This window comes from Artemia sp. Qi Xiang Cuo, chromosome 15, assembly GCF_049724085.1.
Source record: "Artemia sp. Qi Xiang Cuo chromosome 15, ASM4972408v1, whole genome shotgun sequence".
NCBI classification, from domain to species: domain Eukaryota; kingdom Metazoa; phylum Arthropoda; class Branchiopoda; order Anostraca; family Artemiidae; genus Artemia; species Artemia sp. Qi Xiang Cuo.
Genome location: NC_142808.1, coordinates 53,034,464 through 53,062,303, shown reverse-complemented (window position 1 = coordinate 53,062,303; position 27,840 = coordinate 53,034,464). Strand labels below are relative to the sequence as shown.

The 27,840-nt window shown below is 36.0% G+C and overlaps 1 protein-coding gene across 1 annotated transcript; it reads left to right on the top strand.

Annotated features, from left to right (window-relative positions):
• Positions 1-442: 442 nt before the first annotated feature.
• Positions 443-27,175, top strand: LOC148943847 (heat shock 70 kDa protein 4L-like). The gene is made up of 3 exons (XM_089101259.1): positions 443-625; positions 25,126-25,379; positions 26,937-27,175. Exons 1-3 carry the CDS (start codon positions 513-515, stop codon positions 27,173-27,175), a joined length of 606 nt encoding a protein of 201 aa, XP_088957385.1. The 5' UTR covers positions 443-512.
• The last annotated feature ends 665 nt before the right edge of the window (positions 27,176-27,840 follow it).

The following is a 27,840-nucleotide window of genomic DNA, read 5'->3' as shown; positions in this document are numbered from 1 at the left end:
TGTCGATACTGTATATTCTCTCTACTGTACTCCCAGTTTTCTAGAAAATGCCAGATGTACACGAACTGTTAAGCTCGGAAGATCAAACACACTATCCCCTTCACCTCTGGGAATGCCTAAAAGCCAGTCTCCATTTGGCAGATTCTGCCATCTTGCAGAAAAAGCAACGTCGAAGGTTGTAGTATCTGCAAACCGCCAATACGGAACTGGAAAAGGAGTCTCCATTGAAATAAAATTTGCAGATTGGTGGTGCAGATTTGCAGAATCTGCCAAATGGACGATGGCTTTAAGAAAAACACCATCAAGCCCCTCTTCTTATCCTCGTTACTCAACGAGGAACTATCCCACGGAACTATCCTTTATTTATGATGTTTGTCAGCGGTTGTCTATGGCTACAGCTAGATCTTTCTGGAAAGGTTTCGGAGTTTCTTCGAAATTCTTTCTACAGCAGCAATATAGTTGTCTGTCTGCCGGCATAAATAAAAGAATAAGGAAGGATTTTATTTGGTAAAATGGCAGTTCCAGTAATAGGAATTGATTTTGGCAATGAAAACTGCTTTATTGCAGCTGCCAGATCTGGTGGAGTAGAAGTACTTACAAATGATTACAGCCTAAGGGATACCCCGTAAGTGGCTTTGTGATGTTTTCCTCTGCTAGCCCTTTCTACAAAGCTATGGCTTGTGGTAAATTTGCAGTAGGTTTAGTGGGCAGAAATTAAGGTCAATATATACGAAATCATATTATTGAGTTAGGTATAAAGTGAATACACCATTTGATGCCTTTTTTTTTGGTTTTTAAGAATATAATAACCATTTATATAGTAAATTAATTTCAGCCCCCCCCCCCCCGATATTGGCGATACCGAACCCTGAATTAGCATTTAGCAAATTAATTTCCGATAGAAATGATTATTATATTTGTAATCAGCAGAAAAAAAGGCATCAAATGGTGTATTCACTTTAGTCCTAACTCAATAATATGATTTTGTATATATTGACTGAAATTAAAAATCTTGGGGGTTTGAAATTAAAAATTAGATATCAAGAAATTAAAAATCATATTGGCTAAGTGTATTGATATTGGCTAAATTTGGGGCTATTGAGAAGTAAACATTTTGGTAAAATTCTGCTTTAGCTACTTTTGGCTATCTTTAAAAGGGGTAAAGTTAAAATATGAACTTTCAGCAATGGGTCTACAGGCTAAAGTATGTCCTGGGAAGGTAGACTATGCCTATTTTGAAGTACCCACTTCCACTTTTGCCTCTAGAGGGTCCTGAAATTTGCTTACAGGACAGGTCTATACCTATTCAAATTTTGGCAAAACAACATCTTACCTTTATTTTCAGTTATCAGTTTCCTCTGGCTTTATTTCTGAAAATGCAATTCTTGTTATTTGAGTAGAATTTTAAGGGATACCACCAGATGGCTAATTTGACAGTGTATATAGCCTATATACAAATCTTTAAATTAGCCAACCAGAATTTTAAGCCTAGGAGTCCAGCTGGACATAAGGAAACATATTAAGAAAACAATTATTAGTCCATAAATATGCAGACTAATCCTAGCTAACGCATTTTGCAGGGGGAGAGCCTTTATCTTCACTTCTTTTCTTGTTTTTCCAATTTTTCTAAGAAATTTATGAATTTCTTAGGACCTAGGCTATATATTCACATAATTTATACCCCCACCCCCCTAATGTGCAAATATATACCTAGAATTGCATCCTCAATCTAAACATAACAATCATTTGGGTAAAGTTCTACCAAATCATATTATTGAGCTAGGACAAAAGTGAATATATCATTTGATGCCTTTTTTATGCTTTTTATGAATGTAATAATCATTTCTATTGGAAACGAATTTCAGCCCCCCCCCCCTATATATGCCAATTCAGGGTTAGGTTAGGTATATATAGGGGGGAGGGGGGCTGAAAATCATTTCCAATAGAAATAATTATTATATTTGTAATCAGCATAAAAAAAGGCATTGAATGGTGTATTCACTTCATTTCTAACTGAATAATATGATTTGGTAGAACTTTACCATCATTTGCATCACAAATAAACTTTACTCCCATATTAGCCATATGGTGGATTTCCAAATTTTAAGCCATAGGCTATCAATGTTGTTTATTTTTCAAAATCTAGGAAATGTATTTGTATATCTTTAAAACCTCATAAACTAGGATGGAGCAAAGTTGTGAAACTGAAAACAATTTTGTTGTAATTTCAGCAGAAGATCTGTTTTGCAAGGTTTCACTTTTATAATACACATATTTTTAAATATCATCAAAGGTCAGGACCCTCTGAAGAGAGAAGGAGTGGAGTTAGGCTACCTTCCCAGGTAGCCTAACCTTCCCAGGACATACGTCAGCTTGTAGGCCCATGCCTGAAAGTTTCAGTTTCCTAACCTAAGCTCTTTTCAAGATAGGCCTAGCCAAAAGTAGCTAAAGTAGAATTTTACCAATATTTTAAAAAAACAATTTTTCTTCTTAATATACAGAGTGATTATAGTTATCACATTTTGACTGCAGCTCTACTACACTTTACCCCCAAATATAGGCTATTGCCTGCATTGTATTTTTCCCATTCTATTTTCCTGTGTGTCAATCTTGTTATAACCCAATTACCTGTAAATTGAATCAATACTGACAAAATCAAAATATGGAAAAGTGCATAGCCTAAAAAAATATACAGTTTGGACTATTTATTTGCACATGAAAGATTTGACAATTGTCATCCCCTAAAAAAGGCTGATGCTTCCAGTAAATTTATACTTTTTCACATAATTTGGCTAGGAAGTAGGTGAATAGCCTACATTGCTTGATGTCCTTACAAGTATAATAATCACTGCTGCAGCAGCAATTTTTTTTTAACCCTTGAAGGGCATTGAAAAGAACTTTATAAAACCCATCAAAATTGTGTTTTCATGCATTTTTTTACATTTATATGAATAGACAAGTATTTTTGGGAGGGGGGATTGGTTCAAACCCACTATCCTCCTGGATACAACCTTGCTAGTGAAAAATATGTCATTTATAACATTCAGGAGTGGTAGGCTAATTATTATTTTATTGCATCCTGAGAGTAAAATGTCATTTCGAAAAAAAATGTGCAGGAATTTCTAAAAGGGCTGGAAACCCCCCTCAAAAATGGCATCATAGCAAAATAGAAAGTCCACCATTAGAGTCAACATTGTTCAAGACACTAAACAGGAAATTACAACCCCCACCCTGAACAATGAGGAAAATCACATTTTGCATAGGTAGCCTAATTTCCTTTTTTATCTTTCTTTTTTTTTCTTTGTTGCTAACAATGCACCAAAACATCATAGAGAGTTGTTTAAGGGCTCTTAAAAAAAAATTCTATCTAATTAGTTTTTAGATATTTTTTAAATTGAGATCATAGTTCAAATACTATAATAAGTTACCTTTTTGGAGGCCCTATTAAGGGCTTAAAATGGAATTTGCCCCAGAACCAAATACTATATTTGGAGAGGGCATAAAAAAGGCATCAAGTAATGTGTTCAGTTTCTTCTTAACTAAAATATATGAAAAACTACAAATTTACCAAAGTTCCAAAATCTGCTTGAAACCTGAATAAATTTATCTATATAGTACAATTCTAGATGAGTACCTTTTGTCAGAATTGAATCCAGAGCCTCAATAACTCCCAGGGAAGCTATTCTTAAATGCATATTACCCCCCTGTCCCCCTCTGAGGTGCACTGACATTGAATAAAATTTACATTTGGGTTATAAAAGTGAAACCTTGTGAAACAATACATCTACAATAGATGTGCTGATGAAAAAGGGCTATATTAAAATATGAACTAAATAGTTGTTAAGTGGAGGCCAGATAAAATTGCAGAGGATCTAGAAGATACAGCTAGAAAGCATTGTAGTAAAATATTGTACTGGCATGTTAATAAATTGAGAGGGAGTAGTCAATCCAGACTTGTTCCAGTTACAGATAGGAACGGGGGCTCAATTAATAATAATGAAAGAGGTAAAGAGAGATGGGCAGAACATTTTGAGAACGTGCTAAACTGAGATAGAGTTACAGGAAAAGATATAGAGGAAAATGAAAAAGTTTGTGACACCTTGGATGTGAAGGAAGAATTAGTAACAGTGCTAAAAGGATTACAAAATAATAATGCCCCAGCTGCTGATAGTATGGTAAATGAGTTTTTTAAATATGGTGTTTGTGAAGTTAGAGATACATTACTAGATATTATGACTATGATTTCTAAAAAAGGAGAAGTTGCTAGTGGTTTTAGGAAAACTTTAATTAAGCCCCTCTATAAGAAAAGTGACAAGAGTGAGTGTGGTAATTGTTAGGCATTATGATGGTTTTTTTCGGTGACAAATTACCTAATGTAATGTACTAAGAAAAAAACTTGTACAAAGAAAAAATGATTTTAGAAAAAACTTGGTGTAATTACTTAGACCTAGAGATGCTTTAGATAAAGTTGCAAGAGAACAGTGTGGTTTTAGAAAGAGTAGAGGATGTGTTCCAAATTTTTACTATTAGATCAATGATTGAGAAGTGTCTAAACCCTCAAACCCCTCTTGTCCTCAGTTCTATTGATTATAAGCAAGCATCTTATTTGAATGCTAGTAGAGCTTTGGCAAAGGTCCTGTCCTTGTATGATATACCAGATAAATACAGTAGAGTGATTAGTGCTATGTAGAAGAATGACTTTGCTGTGATTAAGGTAGGAAATGAGGTTAGTTGTTGGTTTCATATTAAATCAGGAGTTAAGCAGGGTTGCATCCTGTCCTCATTTATATGGATCATTTTAAGGGACTTTGTTCTAAGGAACACACAAAAGCAATGGGAAAATATGGAATTAATTAAGCTTAGATTATGCTGGTGATAAGAGCATCCTACATGAAAATGTTAGCAAAATGAATGAATTTTTGAAAGTTTGAGAGTTCAGGGTGCAAGAATAGATTTGAAAATTAATATTGAGAAGACTAAGTTGCTAAGACTGGGAATAAGTGAATGTGAAGAGGTGATGCTGGGTAACAAGAAGATTGATCAAATGAACAGCTTCATGTACCTAGGTAGTGAGATAAGATAAGATATTTATTTTAAAAAATCTCTGTTACAAGCCCACAAAGGGTCGAATTCAGACTTTGGAGTTGACAATATTAATGGTTGCACTAAAACTGGCAAAAATTCAAAAAAAAAACAACAAAAAAGAAAAATCATAATGAACAACCATTTAAAAGTCAATAATTACACTGTAAAAAGTCAATTAAAAAAGTTAAAAAGATAAAAACTGGCCAAACTAAACTTACACAAATACAAATCAGAAAAAGGATTAAAAGGGACTTAAAAAAAGGGGGGGGCAAAATAAGGAAGTAAATACAAACAAGAACAGGACATAAATACATATAAATTAAAAGGGACACTAAAAAAGTAGTTTAATTGAGGACACAGGAATTTCAGGAGGGATATGATTAAGAAAATAGGGCAAGGATTTGAGGAAACAAATCGGCATTATCATGGACCTAAAGGGGTTTACTGTTAGGCTATGTCTAAGTGCAAGGCCTCATCTCCAATTTCACTGAGGGTACTTTATTTTAGTGTTATTAGTAAAGACAGTGGGTGTAGTGAAGATGTTAAAAGTAGAATTGCAAAGGCCCAGGGTGTATTCTCACATTTGAAAAAAGTTTAAAAGAAAAGGATGATAATTCTACAAACCAAGATTAGAATATTTAAAGCTACTGTGATGACAAGGGTTAATTATGGTTCTTAAGCATGGGCCCCCTATAAGATGGAGGAGGATTTGCTAGATGTTTTCCTGAGATAATGCATATAGATTGTTTTGAGTACCCAACTGACTGACAGTATATGAGACAATAAGCGTGGTTAAATCTTGCTTTCTAGGGCTATGATGAGAGAAAGTTTTGAGATGGCTAGGACACATTTGGCAGATGAAGGATGACCTTCTTGGCCAACCATCTAGGGTCAAATGAAAAACTGGTGATCCCCAAAGGGGGTGGAATTCTGTCAAAAGGAAAGATTTAAAGCAAAGGGAACTTCTTAAGAGGGAGTGTTTGAATTGGTTTTGATGGATGAGAAGCATGTATAGCTCTGTTGGTCCATGCTTGGTTGATTGGTTCCATGATTGTCAATGTCAACATTGACAGTGTCAATATGTCAGTTTCTTTTTTGCTTGTCAACATACTTCTAAATTCCAAGTTGTGCCTTTTCCCACTCCTAGGAACACTTATCAAACAGTTTGTGGTAACAAACTGTAAGTAAGGAGTGACCCGGCTCAATAGTAATCAAAACTCTAAAAACGGAATTTTGATACCAGAAGATGCATTAAAAGAATCGGATTTCTATGCTGATTTCAAATATATAAGTTTTATCAAGTTTAATCATACCTATCAAAAGTTACGAGCCTGAACAAATTGCCCTATTTTCGAAAAAAGGGGGTGACACCCCCTAAAAGTGATAGAATCCTAATGAAAATCAAGCCATCATATTCAACTTGTAGAATGAAAGACCCCCTAAAAGTTATAGAACCTTAATGAAAATCACACCATCATATTCAGCGTATCAGAGAACCCTACTGTAGAGGTTTCAAGCTCCTATCTGCAAAAATTGTGGAATTTTGCATTTTTTGCCAGAAGAAATATCACAGATGCATGTTTATTTGTTTGTTTGTTTTTTTCCCCAGGGGTGATTTTATCGATCCAGTGGTCATAAAATATCGCGATAGGGCTCATTCGAACGGAAATTGAATGTTCTAGTGCCCTTTTTAAGTAACCAAAAAATTGGAGGGTAACTGGGCCCCCTCCCACGCTTATTTTTTTCCAAAGTCACCCGACCAAAATTTTGAGATAGCCATTTTGTTCAGCATACTTCAAAATCTAAAAAATATGTCTTTGAGGATGACTTAATCTCCCACAGTCCCCTGGGGAAGGGCTGCAAGTTATGAACTTTGCCCATTGTTTACTTATTTTTTTTGTTATTTGGATATATGTAGACGTTGGCCGACGGGAGTGGGTCGGGGGGGGGGCCGGAGGAGGGGGTTATGTGGGAGGATTTTTCCATGTCCTCATTTATATGGATCATTTTAAGGGACTTTGTTCTAAGGAACACACAAAAGGAGGATATTTTCACGGAGGAGGGGCCATTTCTATGAGGGGGGCCAGATTTCCCAGCATTATTTAAAAAAACGATCAGAAAGTAAATAAAAAAAACTTTCAACTGAAAGTAAGGAGCGACATTAGAACTCAAAACCAACAGAAATTATTACGTATACGAGGGGTTTTCCTCCTAGTCAGTACCTCGCTCTTTACGCTAAAGTTTTCTTTTGTTATTTTCAAAAACTTATGTATTTTAACTAAACGATCTTTGTGATTCAGGGGTCATTTTTAAAGAATTGGAAGAAAATTCGAAATTTAGTGTAAAGAGCGAGGCATTGATTAGGGGAAGAACCCCTCATATACGTAATGAAAATATACGAATATAGAAGTTCGTTACCCAAGTTAATTCGTAAGCTATGTCAGATCAAAATTTCGAGAAATCCATTTCGCCAAAAAATATGCAAAAATGTTTTAATTATTCATGGACGGTGAGCCAAAATCAAAGCTGCATTAATTCAAAAACGTTCAGAAATTAAATAAAAAAAACGAGTTTTTTTAACTGAAAGTAAGGATCAACATTAAAACTTAAAACGAAAAGAAATTATTTCGTATATGAAAGGGACTGTCCCCTCCTCAACGCCTTGCTTTTTACGCTAAAGTTTGACTCTTTCTCTCAACTCCATTTTTTAAACAATAAAAAACTTTAGCGTAAAGAGCAAGGCTTTGAGGAGGGGACAGCCCCTTTCATATACGGAATAATTTCTGTTCGTTTTAAGTTTTAATGTCACTCCTTACTTTCAGTTAAAAAAACTTGTTTATTTATTTATTTAATAGTCTTTAAGGATTCGTAGAACTACTGTCAAGATACTCAGTCTCTTTTTTCGCATTAGAAGTAACATCTCCTTTCCTCAGTCATAGAAATAACCTGGAATAATTACCAAACTTGGAAATGCATAGAAACACAAAAATTGAAGTTTTAAGATCAATACCATTTCGTTGTATGTTTTATGCTTAGAAATATTCTTTGTACAAAAAAATATTGTCTAATTAAGCTTGAAGACCAAAAACTCATTCGCTATTGTTTTTTCTATCCTTGAAAGTGTTTATCTTGTGAATTCATTCCTTTTCAATTGTTGCAACAACCAAGACTTTCTCTCTTGACATCAAGACTTTAAAGATAGGTTGGATTAGGTTACATAGGTTCACCCAAATCAGTGGCAGATCAGTTCACATAGGTTCCACCTAGATCAGTGGGGGCAAGGAGCCAAAGAGGGGCATGTACTCCCTAGATTTCTTTTTTACCACCCCTTAGGTTTTTAAAAGCACCTCTTCTGGGCTATTTTCAATGAACAATGTTTTCTTTTGTGCGCATTGAAAAAAATTATAAATATGCTCACCCCCTATATCTCGAAAAATACTTTTTGCCCGCCCCCCTTGTCCCTAATTTTTTTTGAATTGACACCACTGCCTTAGATAGGTTGAATTGGTTTCAAACCCAATAACGCAGGATGTGAAAATTAGCTCCCATATTGCATAACATTTTATTGCAATCCAACAACCTATCCTGGCAGATATGATTGTTCCCCATTTCCTCCATACATAGAACCTCAGACGGACCTCTTGAACCTCTATACAAAGAGGTTCTATACATAGAACCTCTTGGACCTCAGACGAGTAAGTAAGACCAGGGGTGCCAATTCAAATAAATCTAAGGGAAGGGGAATTCTTTAGTTATTTTTTTATATTAATTTTCTCTTCCAAGGACAGCTAAAATGAAATCAGATGAACTAATTGATTAGGTAGAAACCTGTACAGCCATATTGATCTTTAAATAATAATAAAAAAATCGAGAAATAAATTTTCGTAGATGGTCGAGATACTAAATTCCGTTGGATAAGGTTTTTGTCAAAGTGCTTTCACAAGCATAAATGCCAAATTAGTAGTAAAGAGTCAAAAAAGCTGAACAGAAAAACACAGACAAATTAGTCTGGTGTCTAAAAAATTTCAAGCAATTTTTCAGAAAAAAATTAATTATTTTCCCCAACACGAAACGAAATCATCCTAGCTCCCATAGAAGGCGTCTTCAGAATCTGGCAAATTCAGACTTATGTAAAACAGGGAAATTGGAACGAAATAAAGAGAAAATAACGAGAAAATATGTGAAAGACAATGAATAAGATAGTGAATACAGTAAAAGTGAATACTTCGGTTACATAATCAAACAGCCTTCATCAACAAAGTATAGTATAAAGCAAAGAAAAAAAAACTAACTTACTCAAAAATACATCGATAATGAATTTTTGAAACTAAAGTTTTTCTTTCCGAGATATTTACTTAAATATTTGCTTAGGTTTTATTTACCTTCTTCACAAATTTCCTCCGTATCTTCTCTTGTTTTTTATGATGGAAAGGTAGTGTGGTCTTCATTATTAAATCTATTCGAAATTTTGGAGACAAAATTGCGAATCTCTTCTACATTTCCAGGAAATAATTCAGGAATAGTGAATATGGTATTATTAGCTTCCATTTCCAGCACACAAACTGAATCATTCCATTTCCATAAACATTCCATATATATTGCATAAATACATACAATGATAAATTAAGGCTTCAAATTACCAAACTGAATCATTGGGGCTCAATCCAACAAAAAACTAGTTTTGGTCTTACTGTTTTTTATTCGAAATCAGAACTAATTTGACTTTTGTGAGGAGGGAGAACATAAGGGGCCAATAAAACCGAATTATTAGGATACCTAGCGTAAGGGCTTTTGCTTGATATCAATGAAAACTGGTGAGAATTAAAGTGAAATAAAAAATTGCAAAATTTGACTTTTGTGAGAAGGGAGACCATAAGGGGCCAACAGATTCGACTCATTCGGACACCTAGTGTGAATTTAAGTGCAGAATTCAACTTTGGTGAGGAGAGAGACTGTAAGGAGCCAACAAATTTGAGTCATTAGGACACCTGGTGTGAATCAAAGGACAGAATTCGACTTTTGTGAGGAGGGAGACCATAAGGGGACAACAAATTTGAGTCATTAGGACACCTAGTGTGAATTAAAGGACAGAATTCGACTTTTGTGAGGAGGGAGACCATAAGGGGACAACTTATTTGAGTCATTAGGACACCTAGTGTGAATTAAAGTGCAAGATTCTACCTTTGTGGAAGGATACCGTAACAGGCCAAAAAATTCGAGTCATTAGGACACCTAGTGTAAATTAAAGTACAAATTTGACTTTGGTAAGGAGGGAGACCGTAAGGGGCCAACAAATTTGAGTCATTAGGATACCTAGTACAAAGGCTCTAGCTAGATATCAACGAATACTGGCATGAATTGAAGTACAAAATTCGACTAATCGAGTCTTTTACTAGATATCAATGAAAAATTGTGTGAATTAAAGTGCAAAGTAAAAAAGTTCAAAATTCAACTTTCATGAGGGGGACGAACATAGGGGACCAATAAATTCGAGTCCTTAGGATACCTAACGGAGGGGCTTTTGCTAGATATATGTGAAAACTGGTCTTAGTTAAAAAGCCAGAGATATAAAAAAAAATGATTTTGCTGATGTGATAAAACTCACCTCAGGTATATTGACATTGCTTGATAATGTCACAAAGAAGGCTTCTTTGTTGAAGATGAAAGTTAACACTAATAAATTGTCAGTTATGACAGTTAAAAGGGCTGATGCCCTTTCTAATAGTCGAAAGTGATTGGATGGAAACTAATCCCCCTCCCACGCCCGTAGCTGAAAACTAAATTTTGCCTTGGGTGTTTAGAAATTTATTGAAGCGTTCAACGTTTTCCTCTGTGTTACCATGATGAACCATGAAAATAAGTAAAGCAGACTATCATTAAAATTTGGCAGTGCTTTCAGTACAAAAAAATTCAAACATAAATAATATATTTACTCCTAAAGACAGTTGTACTTTTGAAGGGGAGGTAAACCTTTTTAAGCTATTTGGTGCTATATGGGTTTAGCTTATTTTTCACCCATGTATTTTTTTTATTTGATGCCTACCACGACCAAAACTCCATATTAGTAAAAAAAAAAAGAAAAAAAAATCTAGAAGAGACGCGCAATTCTGTCATCAGAATATTGAATTTACTTTTCCTATTTTGCACAAGCTTGAAATTACTAGATTTCCGAGATGTTTACTATTGAAGCTAGAATGGTTTTGTTTCATTTTGTGTTTATAGGATTTACGATTATGCAAGGGCGTATCCAGGATTTTGGTTTGGAGTTTTTTTCTCGAGGGGGGGGGGTGTTTTACAAAAAATTAAAAAAATATGATAAATTTGTTATTAGCCTATGCACTTTGTTATATTTTTAAGAATATGATTTTTTTATGAGGGTGGGGGGGGGGGGTAGGAGGTCCAATCTAATACCCACCGACCCCTGGATACGGCCTTGAGAGTACAGAAAAAAAATATTTATGGGAAATACTTAAAATCTTGGGACGCCAGAGTAATTTTTTTTTCTACTTAGCTTTTTTGACTGTGTACTGCTATTTTGGCATTTATGCTTGTGAAGGCCCTTTGAAAAACGTCTTATCTAACGGAATTGAGTACAAACAAAACAACTTAGACTTCGATGTCATTTTGCCATACATACATTTTTTTTCTATGATCAGATAGATAAAACCTGAAAAATAGAGATATTTTAGAATTCTCTCATGAGCATGACGCCTTTACTTTGTGTCTACCATGTCTACATAACTTGATTGTCGAACAAACATGATTGGAATCTGAGGTGGGGTTTGATGCAAAAGATAAAGTAGTCAAAACAATGTTAGGGTGTGAGGGTGGCACCCTAACTTAAAAGCAGTTGAACGGCTGAGTTAAAAGAAATGAACTCGCATGTTATGCAGAAGAAAATGATAAAAAAAATCATCGCTATAGTGTGCACGAGGAATCACCCACTTTTAAAACTCACTTGCAACAGGGTATAAATCTCCTAAATTTGTTTCAAATCTCTTTTATTTTTCAATGCGATAAATAAAATCGAATAGGGATAAAATCCTTTTTAATAGACAGTGATCTTCACAAACAGTGATGTAATTTCAAAAAAATACTAGATATTTCGGTCACATATGCAGTGACCGTCATCAGTAGTAAAACTGTACTTTATTTTTCGTGTTAAGTCTTGCCCAAAATTAACGTAATGTATCGTGATTTCGTAGGGCAGAGAACTGCTCTATAGTCCAATTCTCTGAATGTCAATCATGAAGTTTGGGGCTGGGGTCAGCGCCATGACTATAAGCTCAGCCAGAGTCAACCCAGCTTTGGATGAGTATCTGTAGAAATCTGGGGGACAAGCACATGAAGCACGTGATTTGCTACCAACCACGTCATAGTACTCCAACCAATGGGAAAAGAATCAGGACACTGGCTCCTGCGCTACGCCGATTATTGTTCTGCATGAGCGAAAAAGAGGCAGAGATCAATGTCATGTACTACCAAGGCCGTACCTAGGGGGGGGGGTTAGGGGGTTCCAGCCCGCTCTGGAATATTTGTCCGACACGTAAAAACATTACAAAAAGTGGATATAAAACGATTTTTTATGTATTTTTTAAAGTTATTTTTAAAGGACCTCCCTGAAAAAATTCTTTTGTGAATTTTTCTGGAATAACCTACCTCTAAAGAAAACTGGAAACAATCGTAATATCAATGGAATTTGGAGCCCCCCCTCCCCCTAAAAAAATATCCTGTTTACGTCCCTGTTTACTAATACCCATTTATTAGTATAATACTAACCAAGCCTATGATGCTCTAGCTGCACTAAAGCCACTTCAAAGGTCCTATCTAGAATTTTGTTCTGGGAAGGGGGATCAAAACAAATTACAAAACGCAACCAAAATGTATTCAAATGGCTTTTGTTACTTTTTTGCGGGTCGGAAAAAATTAAGGGGGGAGGGTTCTAACCCAGTAGCCCTCCTGGATGCGACCTTGGTCATACCTCTCAAAACATCAAGATTTATTAATGATTGTGTTCTTCGTTAATTGAACGTAACTTATGCATGGAAGTGTAAAACGAGGGGTAACAACTGGGCATCTTGAGGGACACCTGGAGGCATGAGGCACGGAGGCATGCCGGAGGCACGGAGCTATTGTTTGAGACGGATTGAAAAGATTCACCTAAACACCAAAACTTGATATTTGGGGATCAAGTTTGGCATGTATTTGTTAGCACGTATTACCACAGAGAGAACCATGAACTGTGAACACCCTAGAACCGATTTACTGTGATGAACTTCTAATCCGGTAGGTTTTACTTTTCCCTACAGTCAGCTTTAAAATACAAAACTTGGTATATACATTTTTATAACACAACTACCTCAAGGTCCCAAAAAAGGTAGTTTAGAAGATTTGAATAACTGGAGACAGGTTACCCTCAACTCATGCCAATACAGACTACTGTCAAAAGTACTATCAATGAGAGTCAAGAAAGAAAGAGAAAGCTAACACGAAGGAATTGAAAAGAGAAATACAGTAAGTGTGCTCAGCCATATCAGAAATCTATTGATTCACAATGATAGATGATAGACAAGTGCATAAGGTTTAATAGAGAAATAAATAATTACAATACGGTATTTCACAAGAAAACACTTGTCCAAAAGGTTTCAGGTGAGGTCCCATGCCTGCGATAAAACTAAGTCATGAAGTCTTAAAGATATAAAGCATAAATTGTGGATGCATTTCTTGAGATTTATAATTTAATTTAAGGAGTTCTCCATGGCAAGGTGGTAAACAAACACTTCACTACAGCTATACAACTTAAAATAAGAAAGAAATCGATTGGTTGTGATTCGATGGGACCGTACCAAGGATTTTAGGTGATCGATAATAATACAATTCCGTAAATATTACAATGATAGATGATAGACAAGTGCATAAGGTTTAATAGAGAAGTAAATAATTACAATACGGTATTTCATGATAGACAATGATTCACACCTAGATCTCGGAATGCATTCGAGACTCATAAAAATTATATAAAAAACTGAAGTGAAAGGGGGACGAGGGGAACATGCACTTGAGCTGGAAGGACTAGCCCCGCCGTGGGTGGCCTCCTCGTCCGTAGGAGACATGGTTTAAGATTCTGTTCAGTTACATCAATTTTTAGCGAAGTTTCATCTGCAAAACACCGAACTAAAAAGACACTGGAACTGAGCTCTACTGAGCATAACAAGTTTTCCGATGGTATTCATCGCTTCCACTGCCCTAGATCTCGGAATGCATTCGAAACTCATAAAATTATATCAACAACTCAAGCGAATGGGGGACGAGGGGCACACGCACTTGAGCTGGAAGGACCAGCCCCGCCGTGGGTGGCCTCCTCGTCCGTAGGAGACATGGTCTAAGATTATGTTCAGTTACATCAATTTTTAGCGAAGTTTTAGGGAAAAAAAAGAAAAAAAAGAAGGAAAAAAGTGCCACCGCAAGAATGGGTTTCTTGTGAACGGAGGACACCCAGTCTACGGGAGAGCAAATAGTTTTTTTGTGTTAAAAAATTTTAAAGTTGTAACAGTAAGCCCGAGTAAGCCTTTTGGAAGACCACCTTTAAAATTCGAATTCGTATTAGTGAAAATTGAAGGATATTAATTTTAATGAATTGAAGTAAAAATGCCACCGGAAAAGCGTCTCCTATAGGGGGAAGGACACCCTGGAACGGGGAGGGGGATAGATATTGGGCAAGAAAAAAGTTAACTGGTAGTGTCCACTAACACATTGACTGCTACATAATAATTTTTTTTTTTTGAAGTTTAGGAGATATGATAATGTATAAAGATGTAAGATTTATATGTTTCTGTATTAAAATATCACCAAGTGGAGAGAAGGAGGGGAGGGAAAAAAAAAATAACAACTACCTTTGAAAAATTTTAAACAAAATTCTTTCTGTTGACACACAGAACATGGCGATGGTGTTGGTTATTGTCTTGAGGTCAGTTTTAGGCTTATGTGCCATTTTTAACCTGATGAATGTGATGCTGAAAAGAGATCAAAAAAGCGTAACTCTTTCTTCTGGATAAATGAATTCATCTTTGAGAAGACATCTGAGTCAAAGCCGAAGACAGTGCTGGTACCGATTTCCATAGAAACGGGTTCTGCTGAATGCATGATATACAGGCTGGAGTCACAGTAACCCTGGTCTACCGATGCGGCAGTTAATGTGAGATCAGCATTCAGCCGGAACCAGTGGCACAGAATTGCTATGTCGTCAGGGAAGGCCATCGCCATGTTCTGAGTGTCAGCAGAGTGGCATCTTCACCCAGACAATTAGCCAAACTGTATGACCCACCCAACCAATGCTCTCTTTCCCCTGCCAACAGGTCTGTAGACGCACCATTCACCGATACGCAATTCTACAGCTGGGCTTACAGTGTCACGCCACTGACCCCCGTCCCAAACCAAATAACCGGCCACACTAGGAATCGAACCCCCGTCATTCGGAGAGGGTTCCATATCCAGCGCGCCAACTCCCTAAAGACTGCTATACAATATAAGATTTATTCATGATGAAATACAAATAGAATACAGTGATGCCAGGAGCCATACATTAGATAGCGCACCAAGGGAAGCTGAAATGCGCCATCGACGCCTTTTCGCTCTACATTTCTTGGGTGGAGTTTGAAATTCAGGGTAAATTAGATCTTAAACGGACGAGTTAAAAAAAAACAACTGCATTTCAGAGATAACGTTGCCAGGTAGGCACAAATTATGTGAATTTTGCTTTTCAGAATACTAGAACCCAAAATTGGAAGGATTCAGTCTTCATCACAGTTTATAGAATTAGCAGTATGATCATGCCCTATCTCACCCATTATAAAAACCCGGACCACGGTACGAGTGCTCCGGAAAACGTTTTTGCAGATATAAAAATGAGTGGCAATAGCTCTTTTCCCGGGTAGACAAGACAGATTTCTCTTGGGTATAAAACAAATGGAAACCCGTTATTAAGAATACTATACATTGTAAACATTTTTCATTGATTGACGGAAACGGACTAACCCGCCAATGCAGAAAGAAGTGGGAGGAGCTTTTTTGTTCGTACCGAGAATGAAGACCAGAAATGATCTGCGATAAACTTACTGGATAATTCTATAAACTGTGGTCTTCATTGACAAATTTCGGCACCACATTCCGAAATCTGAAACAGTAAAGTATTTTTCGACTGATTACATGCGCTTCTGAAGTCGAAATTTTCTGTTCTCAGTCTCTGGCTTTTTCCTCAGTTCTCTTATATATCAGAGAATTAAATAAAAGCGCGAATTAAAGAAGTTCTAGCAAAAAAAAAAAAAATACTTGCCAATATCTAAGGTGGTATTTTAAATTACTTTCTGGCTGATATGCTGAATTATTCCCTATCAACAATAAAAATTGTGATTAAAGAACTAAAAAAAGAAAAAGGTATTCAGTACACTGGTGTTGCAATATCGATAAGTTATAGAGAAATGTGGAAGTTAAAGGCGCATTTGACAAAGATAACTAATAGAAAGAATTTCATAACTAATGTATAACTAAAGAGGAGGATGATCCTTGAAGGTCACATCTCTCCAAAATGTCATTTAGGTAAATGACATCAAAGTTTACTTCTTTATACAATGTTTTTATGACATTGCAATTCTAAGCTTCAAAAACACGTAAATTCTTAAACTTAGTTATTAGAACAAAATGTTTCGTAGCTTTCAAAATATAAATTAGAACGACCAAGTCAAAGCTAAGAAATTAGACCAGCCGTTATTAATGTAACTATATAAAATTGCCGGCCAAAGACAATGTTCTGGGATTTTTGTCATGAAACAGAATCCAAAGACATACATGAGACAAAGTTGTACTTGGCAAGGTCCTTCAACAGTTCCGATTCTTATTTTATTTGTGTTTTCCTTTTAATGAACTACGAATTAGTTTTGTACATTTTTTAATCAAATATTATATTTTTGACTTATTGTATTCAAGATCATTTTCAAAGTTAAACAACAAACCCTCCTTCTATGTCTCCCAAAATTTCCTCAAGAGTTTAAATTTGATTTTCATTGTCATTGGATGGTTTTTTTATGTCATACATGTCAATGGTAAATATATTCAGCATAGTGGGTATAGGATCAAAGTCCCTGCAGCACTTTCCCTGGCAATTTCGTCAAAGTCGGATGGTCACAGTAGAGTTAAGCATTTTGAGCTGCATCCGGTTCCAATTTTGTACTTGACAATATTCATAATAGAAAACACTCTCTCGACGAAGGGATGGCTGATGGGTAAGCTTAAGACAGAAAGAGCTGCTGGAGCTATGTCAAATAAAGGTCAGCTTTTCCCACCCTTTTCTGTATTTTTTATCGAAAATTGACCACTTCCCCATATCTGGTTTTTCACGTTAAGGATAATGCACGCTTTGATAATTTGAAATTTAGGTCGTCATGGAGCCTGGAATACGATATGAGAACCCCTACGGGGTTCTGAAAATTCCATCTTTTTATAGACCTAAATCTGTCAGTAAACACTAGACTTTGTCATTGTTATTGTAAAGGCTAAGTGCGCCCATTTTGCGCCCAATTTTTTTTATATGCGCAAAGTCGGCGCAATGCACCAATTTGAAAAAATCAATGCGTAAGTTACTTGCGCATTGAATTTTCACCGTACCGTATCTGAAAAATACATGTAGAGATCCATGGGAGAGGAGTATAAGAAGAGTTTTATAGGAGAGACAGAAAAATTCCTAAGGTTTCTAAGGCAGGTCCAATTTTTTAAAATTATACCAAAAAAAATTCCCTCCAATTTGATTCTGAGATGGGGGGGGGGCTACAAGGTACCACTATGGTCCGCTTTTCTTAGTTTTACTGTCATTTTGAAAAAAAAAAAATCATACAAAACAGACGTCTAGCAGCTTAAAGTCATTAGATTTCCTCTAGATTAGTTTAAAACGAAACTGAAGTAGAATTAGTATAGACTAAAGGGCTGAATAATCTTATTCCTGCTAACAAAAAAACATATATATATATCTATCTTTTATTTTGTGTATGCTAGTATAATATATCAGTCTGAAACACAGATTCAGATATAACTCTGAAACAAGGCTGTACTTCCTGACAGGCTTTGCTTCTTTATATATATAAAAAAATTACAATGTTCATAAACCCAAACAGTCACAACACAAGCAGTACATCCTTTCTGTCGAATGTACAAGCTCAAGGCCTGAAGTACGTATAATGATGCTGTCTTTTGGCCATATTGGTAAGATGCTGGAGAACCTCTATTGGCTTTTGACCATCCTTCAGGGAAAAGGTTTGAGTTAACCAGCTATCCTAAATAAAAAAATTCTTGATAAAACCAGGTTTAGTCGAACAAAAACAAAACAAAAAACTCTTAAGTGTTGGTATGGCAACACTGAGTGAGAAAACAAGGAACTTAATGATGGACCCAATAAAACTCTAGAGTCAAAAGATATATCACTACTACTACTACTGCTAACAACTTACTGCAACACCAAGTCACCTGAGGCAAACATAGCTACAAATGCTCCTCCTCCATCCCAGTCTATTCAAAGCCTTGCTGTTTACATCCTGTCACAAGACTCCCATTTCCCTTAAATGTTTCCTTATAGCATCCTCCCACCCCAACTTGGGACGACCTGATTTTCGTCTGACCCTAGACGGTTCGCCAACAAGGACGATATTTGGCAATTTATCATCCTTCGTCCACAGAACGTGCCCAAGCCATCCCAACCTTTTCCTTAATATAGCCCTAGAAAGCGGGATTGAACCATATTTTTCGCACATCCCACTGTTTCAGGTATGACAAGTCAGTCGGGTACCCAAAACAATATGCAGGCAATTTCAATTGAAAACATCTAGCAAATCTTCCCCCTTTTTTTTGGAGCACCGAAGCTTCAGAACCATACTTGACGACTGTCATTACTGTACCTTCTATTATTTTAATATTATATAGAATAATATAATTAATAATATTATATTAATCTAATTCTATTATATTAATTAATTCTATTATATTAATATTATTCTATATAATATTATTCTATATAGAATACTCATCTTCCTATTCTTACAAACTTTTTAGTTGTGAAAAACTCCCTAACGGTCCTATGTCAATTTTAAATTCTTGGTCAACATGCCTGAGACTCTAGGCAGGCATGCCTTTCCAAAAACTAACAAACAAGTACGTGTCCAATAAGAGAGTCATGCTTATTCCCGCCATTTACCCGTGCCACAGCCATTTAAACATTTGCCTCTCAATTACTTGGACTATCTGTCTTGGCTTTTCTCTTTCAAAAATTAGCCATGTCTTGATGCAACCTACTGCAAAATACTTGATGACTTCAATTCAAACTTGATAATTTCAATAATATGAAATTATCTATATGTATGTATCTTGTTAAGTTTTATTTTTATTAATAAATTTAACTTAAAAATAAAACAATTAATTTTAAGCAACCATCAAACCATAGTTGTGGGTGTTAGTGGTATATTTCAAAAAGTATAGTTGATGCAGAAAAATTGATTTTGTATTTGGATTCAGCATCCAAAAACACATTAAGAAAAAATTGCAGACCTACTCAAACCTGTAGGTTACCTTATTTACATACAACTACATAATGAAGGCTCATTATTTAAAAACAATGATTTCCTCTGTTGATGCATAAGAATGTCTGATTTGTTGTAGCTATAACAAATTTTGACTAAAAACTAAAGTTATGTCTGAATTTTCTATTATAATTTGACATTTCATCACTTAAGCAGAACAAATGAAAAAGCAAAGATACTACCAATCAATTTGCAATTACTAATATATACAATTTACAGATTTTATTTCAATTCGGTAGGTTTCAGCACCCTTTGCTTCTCAACATTTTATTAATGTGCAAAAATAAAAAAAAATAGAAAAAAAATAAACGGAAATATTTTATTTATACTCAGTCGAGTCATTTGTCGACTATTTTATAAGAAGGTTTTAATCCCTTGACTCAGCACTGGAGCTATGGCACTATTATCAAACATAAAATTTCACTACACTTTCATTCCAGTTACGTAAAGCGCATCTAAAGTAAAAAAAAGGGTTAAGCTCATAAACAGTGTAAAAAAATATTAAGGATCCCGTAAGGTATATTGTATGAGTGAATGTGATCCGGTGCTGAGTTTTTTTTTCAATATAAACTTATTTTACCAATGTTATTCAATTTTCTGTGTGGCAAATAATACACTTTATCAATGCTACCACTAAGAAGCCAGTGCCAGTGGCAGTATAATCCAGAATGTTAAATAATAAGTGTAGATACGAGTCTTGTTCTGTTTAAGTTTAAGGACGAAATTTTCCTGGTCACCTCGGGTCCTCGAATATTAATACTAGACTCAAAAAAATAATCAATCTTTCTGCTGCGTTGTATTTAAACTACTGTACATTTATATTATGCCTTTGTTTATTAATTTATTTTTAAAGCCTCAAGTTCCGCAAGTCCCACCTCCAAGTGTTTCTTCAGTCAGTCAAACATCTATCGCATTTTCGCTTCCCTTGATGCGCTATCTAATGTCAGGCACCTGGCATCACTGTATTCTATTTGTATTTCATCATGAATAAATCTTATATTGTATAGCAGTCTTTAGGGAGTTGGCGCGCTGGATATGGAACCCTCTCCGAATGACGGGGGTTCGATTTCTAGTGTGGCCGGTTATTTGGTTTGGGACTGGGGTCAGTGGCGTGACACTGTAAGCCCAGCTGTAAATGGGTACCTGGGAAAGGTAAGCAGGAAGGGTGTGCAAAAGCACAGGATGACCGTTCCAAAACCCCCTATTGTACTTCTGACTAAAGGGGGTGGCTCAAACTCCCTACTTCCACCCCCCCTGGATACGCTCTTGGCCATTGTCATTGTATTACAATGCATGCTGGTAGCTTAATTTTTTTTTTTAAATTTTACATCATAACGAATTGTGATTCGTTTTAAAGTTTTAGCGTAAATTTCGAAAGCATTTGAGAATTCGGCTGTGAATCTTCACACTGATTGGCTAGTGATGAAAATTACGCTTGAAAATATGCCTTTTCACAAGTTCTCAATTTTACCGTCGTTTTCAAGGAGAACCAAGAATTGTTGTGAAACTGAGCTAGAAAATAGTTGGAAAATTTAACTGATACTTGATTTTAATTAAAATGAATGTTATTGAAAAATCTGTGGTTATTTTCGAATATCAGGAGTTACATTGTTGAATTACAAGTAGCCTAATTTTATTTGCTATTTTAGTAGTCAACAAATTATGTTTTTTTCTTAAATTTTAGTTTAATCACAAGGTATGGTATTTATCAAACAGTTCGTGGTATCGAACTGTAAGTAAGGAGCGACCCGGTTCAGTAGTAACCGAAACTCTAAAAAACGGGAATTTGATACCAATAGATACATCAAAAGAATCAGATTTTAATACTAGCTTCAAATATACAAGTTCCATGAAATTTAGTCCTACACATCAAAAGTTGCGCGCCTAAGGAAATTTGCTTAATTTTTGAAAAAGGGGAAAAGACCCCCTAAAAGCTATAGAACCTTAATGAAAATCACACCATCAAATTCAGCGTGTTAGAGAACCCTACTGTATTGGTTTCAAGCTCCTATCTCCAAAAATGTGTAATTTTGTATTTTTTTTGCCAGAAGAAAGATCACGGATGCGTGTTTATTTGTTTTTTTTTCCCAGGGGTGAGCGTATCGACACAGTGGTCCTAGAATATCGTGGGAGGGCTCATTGGAACGGAAATTAAAAGTTCTAGTGCCCTTTTTAAGTGACCAAAAATATGGAGGACAACTAGGCCCCCCACGCTAATTTTTTCCCAAATTCACTTAATCAAAATTTTGAGATAGCCATTTTGTTCAGCATGGTCGAAAGTATGATAAATATGTCTTTTAGGATGACTTAATCCCCCAAAGTCCCCCGGGGGGAGGGCTGAAATTTATGAACTTTACCCAATGTTTACATATAGAATTGGTTGTTGGGAAGTAGTACAGGTGTTTTCAAAGGGGATTTTTTTCAGGTAGTGGGAGGGGGTCGGGGGTTATGTGGGAGGATCTTTCCATGGAGGAAGTTTTCACGGGGGAAGGGACATTGCTATGACGGGGGTGCCGGATTTCCCAGCATTATTCAAAAAAACGATCAGAAATTGAATAAAAAAATAAACAATTTTTTCAACTGAAAGTAAGGAGCCACATCAGAACTTAAGACGAACAGAAATTATTAAGTATATGATTGGGTTCGCCCCCTAGCCAATACGTCGCTCTTTAAACCAAAGATTTTTTAGTACTTTCATAAGAGCTATTTATTCTAATTAACGGCCTTCGTGATTAAGGGGTCATTTTTAAAGAATTGGAACAAATTTCGAACTTTAGCGTAAAGAGCGAGGTACTGACTAGGGAGCGTAACCCCTAATATACGTATTAAAAATATATGGATATAGAAGTCCGTTGCGTAAGTTAATTCGTAAATTACGTATATTTATTACTAGTAAAAACGTTCGTAAATAAAATTAAAAAATTTTCGAGAAACCCATTTAACCAAATAAAACTAAAATTAATATGCAATTTTTTTTAAATTATTTATGTACGGTGAGCCAAAATCAAAACCTCCGTTAATTCAAAAACGTTCAAAAATTAAATAAAAAAAAAACTAGTTTCTTTTAACTGAAAGTAAGGAACAACATTAAAACTTAAAACGAACAAAAGTTATTCAGTATATGAAAGGGGCTGTCCTCTCCTCAGCGCCTCGCTCTTTACGCTAAAGTTAGACTCTTTCTCACAACTCTGTTTTTTAAAAAAATTAAAAACTTTAGCGTAAAGAGCGAGGCGTTGAGCAGGGGACATCCCCTTTCATATACGGAATAATTTTTGTTCGTTTTAAGTTTTAATGTTCCTTACTTTCAGTTAAAAAAAACTTGTTTTTTTTTATTTAGTTAACAGTAAAACCCTTCATGGGCCATGGCTAATAAAAAAGATTCAACAACATGAAATTTATAAAGAAAGATACACCCTTAAATACAAATTAAAATATAAATATAATAGAGAAAACTATCTCTAATGTCGTATACACACCTGTATCCACAAGCTTTTCCAACTTTTTAGTTCCCACGAAGCTTCTATCACTTAATATAAAATCAACCAATTCGGCTCTTACATAACACCTTGGAAAAATTTCCTCTCTCACACTACAACCCCAAAAAATAATTAAACCCAAACCCCCAAAAAATTAATCATCCTCTCCGTCTTCACCCATTGTGCAACATCTCCGACTTCAGTCTTCCCTAATATGTTATCTTATTACCGACGGGTAGAAAATTCCCCTTGCCGATATTTTCCAAGTTTTTTTTTAAATAACCCTTGCCTTAAAATAAAGCCCCCCCCCCATGCTTCCTTAATCCTAGAATGCAGAGACGAAGAAATGATTTATGCATGAAATATTGGTCCTGTAGCCATATACATTTTTTTCTGGCATATGAGTTTATAATGGGGCTGGGACATAAATGGTAACAGCCAATATTTCTTATTATGGGTGATACTACCAAATGGTGTTGCGGGATTGCGAGATAATTTTCAAGGATCTAAGTTTAAATATATGTTTTTAGGCTAAATTGAATTGGTGATGCATATCAGGTATGAACGAACTAACTTAGTTCCTCACCTGCCACTCCTGTCACCTGAAATGCCACATCTCATCTCATTGACTTCTGCCGCCTAAAATTTAGTGGCAGGGCTCAGCTGAAATGCTAAAAGCTTCATTGATTTAGAGACGATGGATTAGAGGCACATGGCCAATATTTGAATGATCTCCCTGCAATAGTAGAAGAAAACTGAGCCGCACATCAGAAAATAATTCTTAACGCGGAAAACAAGTTTTCAGGTGAATACTTTCAACTGAGAAGGGGGAGACCGGGAGAGGGAGATCTTCGTAAGAAACGCAATCGTGTTCTTTCTCTACCTTAAAATCACTTTCTCTTTACTGTCTCTTTACTTTCTCTAAGGTCATCAAAGGTCACTGTTCTCTAGAGGGAGAAGGAGTGGATGTGGGTACTTCAAAATACAGTCCTATGACATACTTTAGTCTATAGACCTGTCCCTGAGGTAAAATTGACAACCTTTAAACCGGAGAGAGGGGGGGGAGGAGGCTCAGCAAAGACATGAAATAGTCGTTTTTGCTGCTATTTAATAGAAGTTCCTTGTTTTGAGGGGCTAAAGACTATTCAAATTCTCATGCTTAGAGAGTGTAAATACATAACAAATTAATTCTTAGTTAAAAATAGGACATTCTTTCACTCTGTCAAGTTCAGTTAATCCAAGTACTTCCGGGTTTAACTATTTTTTTAATTTTCAAGTTGTTGATATCAACAGATCCAGCTGTTAAGTTCATCCAACGTTTATCCTCACTCTCAAAGCCACATGCTCACTGCTCTGAAGATTTTTATTTTAAGTGCTATGATTATTTATTAACAAGATTTATTCTTTCATTTAAAAGATTGTATGGTAGCTATGGCACGTGTTCTGGATTTCTTCGCGACGTTTTATGATTGTGGGCGTTATTGTCATTTCTACTACTTCTAAGCCCCCTGGGCCAACACAGCGCAAAGTCATGCCAGTTTATTGGCTATATTTAACTCCTGGCTGATTATTCCTCGATAGAAAAGACTTTTTTACATGCAAACTTGAAATCAAGAGTTTCTAGGTCCCAGGAGTCTCAAAAAGTTTTATATGCCCTTTTATCCACTGCTGTCACAAGGTTCCAGAGAGTTTCTGATCCATCCAGGGCTGTATCCAGGATTTTTATGGGGGGGGGGACACTGAAAGAATTTTTTTGGTGGGGGGTGTTCATAAATAGAGTTTTTGTTCTTATTTTTTTTTTGTACCTATGTTTTACGACCAGTTTAAGATTTGGGGTAATATTAAAGGGGGGAGGGGCGAATCATTCCCTAGATCCATCATCCCTAGATCCATCCCTGTTGTGTGTGCCCACATGTTTACTGCTAAACTTCAACTCAAATTTTCAGGTCATGCGTTGCATTCCATGGAAAGAGTCGGCTTATGGGAACTGGTGCCAAAAGCCAGATGATTACCAACTTGAGAAACACCTTTTACAGTTTTAAACGTCTCCTTGGACGACCCTTCGAAGATCCTATTGTGCAGGAAGAGCTGAAGTTTATTACTTACAATGTTCAGAAATCACAAACTGGTGGGGTTGCCATATCTGTATGTAATATGCATTTAATGCCTTTCACTATATATTTTAAGAAGTTTCTCTTGCGTTAAAAATAAGATCAGTATTTTTTTTTTCGGAGTATTTACATTAAGTAACTCATTTAAATAAGTAACTCATAGAATTACTCTGTAACTCAGTAACTAATAAGTAATATTAAGCTATTGTATTATCTTATCAAACGGACAGTAATTGTATATCAGTAAATTGTTTCTCTAAAACGGCCTAATAACTTTTTTTTCTAAAAATTGGCATACCACCATTTTACGATGTGAAAAGACGATCTAGATTGGTCACTATTTTGAGAAATTTATTTTCCTCTCTCATTCCTCATAATATTCTCCATAAATTGGCTGCTGACTGAAATTAGAGACCCGTGAAGTGTTAAAAGTCCTGAAAAGTTTCAAAACGCAATTTGTTGACGAATCAATTAGTCCTGAGCTGTTAGAGAAGTTTTAAATGCTACGCATTGCGACAGAAAAATCAAAATAAAAATTAATATTTATGTAAATAAAATTAAAATTTATATAAATAAAATTAAAATTAACTAAATTTTAACATAAACTAAGCTAAGAGTTAAAATAACTAAATTAAAATGAAATAAAAATTAAAATTTCCATACCATGGTACCGAGCTCTGCTCTGTTTTTCAGTGTGAAAAAATGGTCTAGATAGAATTGGGAAAATTTATTTAGGGCCCTAATTAATTTTGGAAATCCATTTTTTATATGAATGACGTCACAAATAACCAAACATCCAATGCTCTGATGGTTTTACTTTTTTCATCAAATAAAATGAAACTATGTTATTTTGCGAAAGTCAAAAATTATCTTTTTTTTGCTAGCGATGCTTGGTTTCCTGGTACTATTATATAAGATGCAATATTTATATATTTATATTTAGATAATTCATGTCTAAACAAGGAAATGTGCTGTGCACCGCTGCTCAATTTTTATTTTTGTTTGAGGGTCATAAATATATTCAACCCCTTACAATAAAACAAGCATCTTTTAAGCGTTAGATGCATTCGAGGAAATTCACGAAAAGATTACGATTTTATTTAATGCAACCTTCACGGCTCTTTCAACAATGAGGATATGCCGCTAGTCCTCGTAATTCACTCATTTAATTTTTAGGTTTGATGTATTTTGAAAATTTAGCAGTTGCCAGCTGATTGGGTAGTTAGCCCAAACAGAGGACCAAGGACTTCAAGGGCCACCCCATTCCTTGGATGGCGAACGGAGCTGAAGCACTTTATACCCATCCTCAGCGTTGGAGGTGGTGACTCGGCTCGGCATAGGTTGCACCTGTGTCGAGTTTGGAGAGGAAGGAAGTGGACTATGCAGCATTGCTCAAGCCCAAATTTTTTCTTGTTTCCGCGAGGCTTGCATAATTATCCCCCCTCTCCTCCACGAAAAATACTCCATTTTTTTTCTTTTAAAGTTGTTAATTTAAAATATAGGTCGACGTAACCCCTCTTTAATTCTGTAAGAGTATGCCAAGAAAAAGACGATAAGTAAAAAAAGTGGACTAATGCGGGGGAAAATTTTCTAGATGAAGAATTTTTTTTTTACAAAAAAGAAAGGTTGAGATGGCTCCATCTAAGGCCAAACGAAAAGCAGTCTCCGAATGGGGTCTCGGAATGATCCAAAGACTGTCTCCGATGAATGTTTCCAAAAACTCGGAATGGGGTCTCCGAATGATCCAAAGACTCCAAAGAATGTCTCTGAAGACTCCAGATGGGTTCTCCAAATGATCCCGAAGACTCCAAAGAATGTCTCTGAAGACTGTATGGGGTCTCCAAATGATCCCGAAGACTCCAAAGAATGTCTCCGAAGACTCTGAATGGGGTCTCCGAATGATCCAAAGACTGAAGAATGCCTCCAAAGACTCCGAATGGGGTCTCCAAATGATCCGAAGACCTGAAGACTCTGAATGGGGTCTCCGAATGATCCGAAGACTCTGAAGAATGTCTCCGAAGACTCCGGATGTGGTCTCCGAATGATCCCGAAGACTCCGATGAATGTCTCTGAAGACTCGGAATGGGGTCTCCCAATGATCTGAAGACTCCGTAGAATGTCTCCAGAGACTCCGGATGGGGTCTCCTAACGATCCCGAAGACTCCGAAGAATGTCTCCACAGACTGAATGGGGTCTCCTAATGATCAGAAGACTCTTTAGAATGTCTCCGACGACTCCGGATGGGGTCTCCAAATGATCCCGAAAACTCCGAAGAATGTCTCCAAAGACACTGGGTGGGGTCTCCGAATGATCCGAAGAATGTCTCCGAAGACTCTGAATGGGGTCTCCAAATGATCTGAACACTGATGAATGTCTCCGAGGACTCCGGATGGGGTCTCCGAATGATCCCGAAGACTCCGAAGAATGTCTCCAAAGACTCTGAATGGGGTCTTCAACTCTTCCCAAGACTCCGAAGAATGTTTCCGAAGACTCCGGATGGGTTCTCCGAATGATCCCGAAGGCTCCGGAGAATGTCTCCGAACACTCTGA